This window comes from Lucilia cuprina, chromosome 3 (assembly GCF_022045245.1).
Source record: "Lucilia cuprina isolate Lc7/37 chromosome 3, ASM2204524v1, whole genome shotgun sequence".
Taxonomy (NCBI): Eukaryota; Metazoa; Arthropoda; class Insecta; order Diptera; family Calliphoridae; genus Lucilia; species Lucilia cuprina.
Window position 1 is genome coordinate 55,725,179 of NC_060951.1, and position 6,316 is coordinate 55,731,494.

Genomic DNA, 6,316 nt, shown 5'->3' on the forward strand with positions numbered 1-6,316 from the left:
CTATCTATCTATCTATCTATCTATCTATCTATCTATCTATCTATCTATCTATCTATCTATCTGTCTATCTATCTATCTATCTATCTATCTATCTATCTACCTATCTATATCTATATATCTATCCAATATTGTCCGGACCACTGTCATTATCTTTTTAAATGAAACTTTTTTATTCGAAAAAGCTTTTGGTTATGCTTTTCTAACGGAAAATTTAAAAAATAAAGTTTATTTACTCTGTATATACCGTCGACCAGGGTTGGTAAACAACATTTTCAAATTGTACTGCACTAACAATTGTACTTTTTTGAATCGATTTGTACCAAATCAAATTGAATATTAATTTGAAGACTTTCAAAATTAATAGTTCATTTGTATTAGCTCATAGAGAAGTCATTAGACTATTCAATTAACAAGTGCATTTGGTCACTAGATTGGTCCATCGACTAAACAGTATATTGCCCCCTTTGGTTACACAATAGACTTGAGTTTAAAATATATGATATGAAACTCTATGATATTAGAGTAGACTATTAACTAATCCAAGTCTTTGAACTTATAGTGTAACTCAAATTCCAATGCATATAACAAATTTGTAGACTTAACCAATTCTATAAAAAGTACTTTTATATTGTATAAATTAAAGTATATCAATCGCCTCAGAATCACTTACTGAGTCGATTTAGCTATGTCACGTATAAACAATAAATACACAATTAAATTCTACAAAATTTAGGATAGATCTATATTTACCTTTACCACATTTGAGCGCTCTCATATAAAATCTCTTTTTTTTTTGTCATTTTAACATACTGACTTGTATGAGGTATCTTTTATTTTTATTTCAACTTATTTATTAACTTATTTCATTTCACTATAAACAAAATTAAATACTAACATTAAACTAACTAAAAATACTGAACAACTTAAACCCGAAACACCATTGCCACCAGGAGCAAATTTGGGCAAAGTACCATTATTAAAAGCTGTTTCATTTAATATCCAATTCTTGAAAAAAGCCACATCCGTATAAACACCAGGATTTCTAGGTTTAGCACAACCTTGACCCCATGAAATAATACCAGCTTGACGACCCAAACAAACTAAAGGACCACCGGAATCACCTTGACAAGCATCCTTTTCACCTTGCAAATAACCAGCACAAATCATACCGTCATGAACCGCCAAACCATATTCGGTTTTTTTACGACAATCATTAACATCTATAATGGGCAAATCCACAGTTCGAAGGAAATCTGGAGGATAACCCTATGAAAAAAAATATTAGATAAGAAAAGGATATATAATGTTTTTTTTTTTGTGGAAGAATTTACATCTTCGGTGTTACCCCAGCCGGTAGCTTGACATATGGTATTATTAGCCAAAGGTGCATCATTGAGTATTATAGGCCTAATGGTGGGATGTCTAGCAGGTACTGTACCATTTAACATTATAAGAACTATATCATCGTCAAAGGTGTTTAAATTAAATATAGAGACTTTTTTTACTATTTTTATTATATCAAATACTAGGGTATTGTTGTTGTACTCAAAACGATCAAGATTTCCCATGACCACAATGAAATCTTCGTCTGGTAAAAATGTACCATTCGGTTCAGGCATATTGTAACTAAAAGAGAACGAAAATAAAATAAATATTTATGTAAACTTGTTTTAAATTATCCTATCAAAAGTTATAAAGTTTTTCAGGAAGAATTGTGGTTTCATGATTTCTTAAATACTTTTCTAAAATTTTAAACAGTGAGGTCCTGTCAAACTGTTATAATTCCAAACAATATATTAGCGTAGTCGAATAATGTTATGGGATCGAATATACAAGCTATGAAGAGTTGCGCTTCATTTCAGACCTAGAATATGAAAAATAATACCGATTTTCTTCTCAAAAATATAGAGTTTAACTCAAAAAGTTTATAGAATATTTATAGATAGCGGATTTAAGCTTCCATCTGTATGTTTGTTGAAATTACTATCACATATCTTTGGGATTCAAATATTCATTAATAGAGTCAGACATGCTTTCGAGAAGTTTACTATTTACAATTAGTTCATAAGGAACGAAGATATGAGGTTAAATTCGAGACAACAATAAATTTCATCAAAAAATGTCACCTAAAAAATCAAAATTAAACTAACTGAACAAGTAGGAAAGTATAGTCGGGCATGGCCGACCACATAATATCCTACACCATGAGTATACTTTTAAAATTTTTATTTTTCATACAAAGTATTTTACAAGTATTTTATTGATAAAAATACAAAATTTTCTAAATGGGGCTCTATATATAGGTCAAATATGGGCCGATCCTCGGTAAATTTGGGAAAGAATATATTTTTAAATAACAGTTAGTTTTGTTGAGTTTCATTACGATTCATATGGTTACAAGTCAATTTTAAACGTTTAAAATATTTTTCGAAGGGGGATTTGTATGGGTGCTAGGGTCAAATAAGGACCGATCATTACGAAAATCTGCAGGGACATTTATACTTATATAAAACGTAATTATGGCATAAAAAGTCCAAATCGGGAGGTACGGTTTTATGGGGGCTAGGTGAAATAATGGATCGATTTCAACCAATTTCAATAAGCTTTGTCCCTGTGCCAAAAAAAAACATGCTCGGTCCAAATTTCATCAAATTATCTTGAAATTTTTACCTTGCGCACAAGTTTACATGGACAGCCAGCAAGCCGTACAGACGGACGGACGGACATGTCTTAATCGACTCAAAAAATTATTTTGAATCGATCGGTATACTTTTAGGTGGGTATTGGACCAATATTTTTGTGTGTTACAAACATCAGCACAAACATATAATACCCTCCCCACTATAGTGGTGTAGGGTATAATAAAAATTTATAAAATATGACTTTATGCTACTTTTTTATTTTCATAATTATACTAATTAAAATCATACATATAGTAGTCGGATGGAAAGAATATTTGAAAAAGTAAACTTTTAGGTACTTTTTCGTAAATTTTCCCTGTACTACTCACTTACATTGACTCATTTGCTCTTGTCTCTTTTTTACGCATTTAAAATAAAAATACAAAATACTCTAATTCCGTGCGCTCTTATGTATTTCGAGCGTGCAACTAAATTTTGAGATCTGATATATATTTGGTCTAACAGATCAAAACTTCCAACCTATCAAAGGCACACAGAAAATTAATTTAGTTTAAAAACTAAATATCATTTCAATCTCAATCTATTTATAAACCTAATTGTTTCCCTACTGCTTTTCACTATCAATTACTTACTTTACAAAACAATGAGCAGCACTTAAGACCACATTTTCAGAAATCAAAGCTCCTCCACATATATGACCAGTACCAAAGAAATAGCCATCATTCAAACGACGTCTAATAGAGACTTGATGCATTGTTGCATTCAAAGAGGCCTCAGTGCCATTTATAATTCTAGGATCTGAAGGTTTAGCAGATTTCAAAAAATCTAAAGGGGAAATGCCAGCCGCTGAAATTTTTAGAAAAAAATATGTATTAAAAATTTATTGAATTTTTAATTAATTACTTAATACTTACATATGAGATTAATTTGCAATAGCAAAACAAAACTCAAAACCAAAATCATAGATAAATTCCGTTTAAACATTTTGAAAATTCTTCTTTCCTTTAACCGCAAAAATGTTTTAGAACAAAATCGTGTTGCTCGGTTAAAGGTTTGTCAACTAATAAACGTTAAAAGAGACGAAATATTTTAATCGTCTGAACAAATTAATCAACTGCTATATAAAAATAATAATATTAAATAGAAGTACTTATTTTTATTAATATTGGTTTTTTATTATTTAAGTCATATTTTGCCTACCTATCTTTTTTTGCTTTCCAAACAATCAAAATAAATTGATATGATAATATTATAGCCGTTATACGTATTGACTATTACATTTAGTAGGAGAGACGAATATTTTCAAATTTTAACATCCATAAAATAATCTAATCTCAAGAACGACTAGGTACTCGTAACAATATTTAGTTAGTTGTTGCTGTCAAAACTCCTTGTCTTGTGTTGTTTTTATATTTATGGTAGATTTGTACCTGTACTAGACTTGTTGTAGTTTTTGGTCTAATTGGAATTACCAATATAGGTTTTTACGCTGATTTTTTCGCCTTCTTTTTTATATGAATGTTGCCAAAAACGTTCCGTATTTGAAGTGAATTTATTGATAAGAATTTAAAACAAAAATCCCATACTCTAAAAGATACGATTTTTATTGGAATTAATTAGTTTTTAATTTATTGTTTTATAGGATTAATTAAAAGTAAAAGGCAATTGTGTTAAAAAATTGTGCAAGACCGTAAAAAATTCAGGTTCAAAATGTAATTAAATGAACTAAAAGGTACCTTTTCCTTTTAGGAAAGTAAAAAAGATAGATAGATAGATAGATAGATAGATAGATAGATAGATAGATAGATAGATAGATAGATAGATAGATAGATAGATAGATAGATAGATAGATAGATAGATAGATAGATAGATAGATAGATAGATAGATAGATAGATAGATAGATAGATAGATAGATAGATAGATAGATAGATAGATAGATAGATAGATAGATAGATAGATAGATAGATAGATAGATAGATAAATAAATATATATAAGCTATTTGTATAACTGACAAGTTTTATTTCAATCGATTTTTATAACATTCTATATTTCAGTTATCAAATTTTTACTTCCATTAAGTGCAATAAACTTTATTATTCATTGCTTTAATAATTTTATGATCACTGCAAGTCCAACACTTGAAATATGTCTATACGTCTGCAATGGAAAATACCCGATTAAGAAGCTAATCAATTTAAAAAATTAGTATAGAGTTCTTTGATTTGAATTTTATGATTGCTGTGAATTCAAGTTTTATATTTTCGAAACTTGATGAATTGTAAAAAGAGTTTTGAAAGTCGTCCGATTTTAAACTAATTCTGTTTCCTCTATATATTCGATTTTTCGATGTCATCTTAAAAACAGCTCTTCGTTATATATTTTTTCTTAGTTTTATTTAAATCGGTTGAAAACAAAATAATATTTCACTATGGTTTCAAAAAAATTTCCCAATATTGCATAGCATGAGTTTGGCCGTCATATATTAATATATACTATTATCTACACTTTTCTATTACGGTTTTATATAAAATGCATAACAGTAAAGAATTAAGGCTAATTTTCAAAAATATTACCAAACTTTTTCCCCGATATAAATATTTATTCCAATTATTTGCTGTTAAAATCTAAAAGTATAAATAAAGTATTAAAATTTTTGCAAAAACCATGTTGGAGTTATAACAGAATTTTGTATTAGTGTCTTTATTCAAGACACTTAAGTAAATTCCTGTTATTAAATCTATAACTTAAATTAATCAAAATTATTAATCTCCTATGGAATTTTTTATATAAAAAATTTATTATCAAAAAACAAAACTTTCTAAATTTAGCTAAAACTACTTAAAAATATTAAAAATATATAAAATTTAAAGCAATGAATGAAAATGCTTACAAATACAATACAATATATTCAATGTATGTACGTCGTTGAATGTTTATATTTGGACTTTCCAAGATAACCAATACATGTGTACATACATATATCAAAATAACACCTCAGCCCACTATGCTAAGGTTTGTTATGGTTTTATGTGTTGGTACCCTTATTTAAAACCCACCCAATTAGTCAAAAAAAAAATTGCATAAAAACAAGAAAATTTCAGTAATTAAACAAAATTTAATAACTATAAATTTGGCTACTCTCGAAATCTCCAATCCAATCCGGATAAATTTCTAAAATTTTTGTTAAAATTTCATTGTTTTTAAATGTTAAAAAAAATAAACTAGTTTTCACTAAAAACTTGATTTCTTATTTATTTCACCGAAAAAATTAATTTTTCCCAAAAAAGTCTTTCTGAACAAAATTTCTGTATCAAAATGTATAATTTTTCGGAATTTCAATGTTTCGTCAAAATTTTGATATTATTGCAAAATTTTTAATTCTAACCCAAATCATGATTTTTTATACGAATTCAAGAAATATAGTTTTATTTTTTATCTATCTATCTATCTATCTATCTATCTATCTATCTATCTATCTATCTATCTATCTATCTATCTATCTATCTATCTATCTATTTATTTATTAATCTATCTATCTATCTATCCATCTACTTATCTATCTACCTATCTATCTACCTATCTATCTATCTATTTATCTATCTATCTATTTATCTATCTATCTATCTATCTATCTATCTATCTATCTATCTATCTATCTATCTATCTATCTAT

At 27.6% G+C, this 6,316-nt stretch overlaps 1 protein-coding gene across 1 annotated transcript; it reads right to left on the reverse strand.

Annotated features, from left to right (window-relative positions):
- Positions 1–795: 795 nt before the first annotated feature.
- On the reverse strand, positions 796–3,722 carry LOC111678609 (trypsin-2). The gene is made up of 4 exons (XM_023440008.2): positions 3,557–3,722; positions 3,275–3,488; positions 1,332–1,626; positions 796–1,266 (listed from the first exon to the last, which is right to left on the reverse strand). The coding sequence occupies exons 1-4, from the start codon at positions 3,624–3,626 to the stop codon at positions 859–861; spliced, it is 987 nt and encodes a 328-aa protein (XP_023295776.1). The 5' UTR covers positions 3,627–3,722; the 3' UTR covers positions 796–858.
- Positions 3,723–6,316: the final 2,594 nt, after the last annotated feature.

What these genes read in the sequence shown, in the direction of transcription:
- LOC111678609 (XM_023440008.2), bottom strand. Translation starts at nt 3,626, where the DNA reads ATGTTTAAACGGAATTTATCTATGATTTTGGTTTTGAGTTTTGTTTTG. An exon ending in ATTGCAAATTAATCTCATAT is followed by an intron (nt 3,489 to 3,556) that starts GTAAGTATTAAG and finishes TAAAAATTTCAG; the next exon opens with CGGCTGGCATTTCCCCTTTA. An exon ending in GCTGCTCATTGTTTTGTAAA is followed by an intron (nt 1,627 to 3,274) that starts GTAAGTAATTGA and finishes GTTCTCTTTTAG; the next exon opens with TTACAATATGCCTGAACCGA.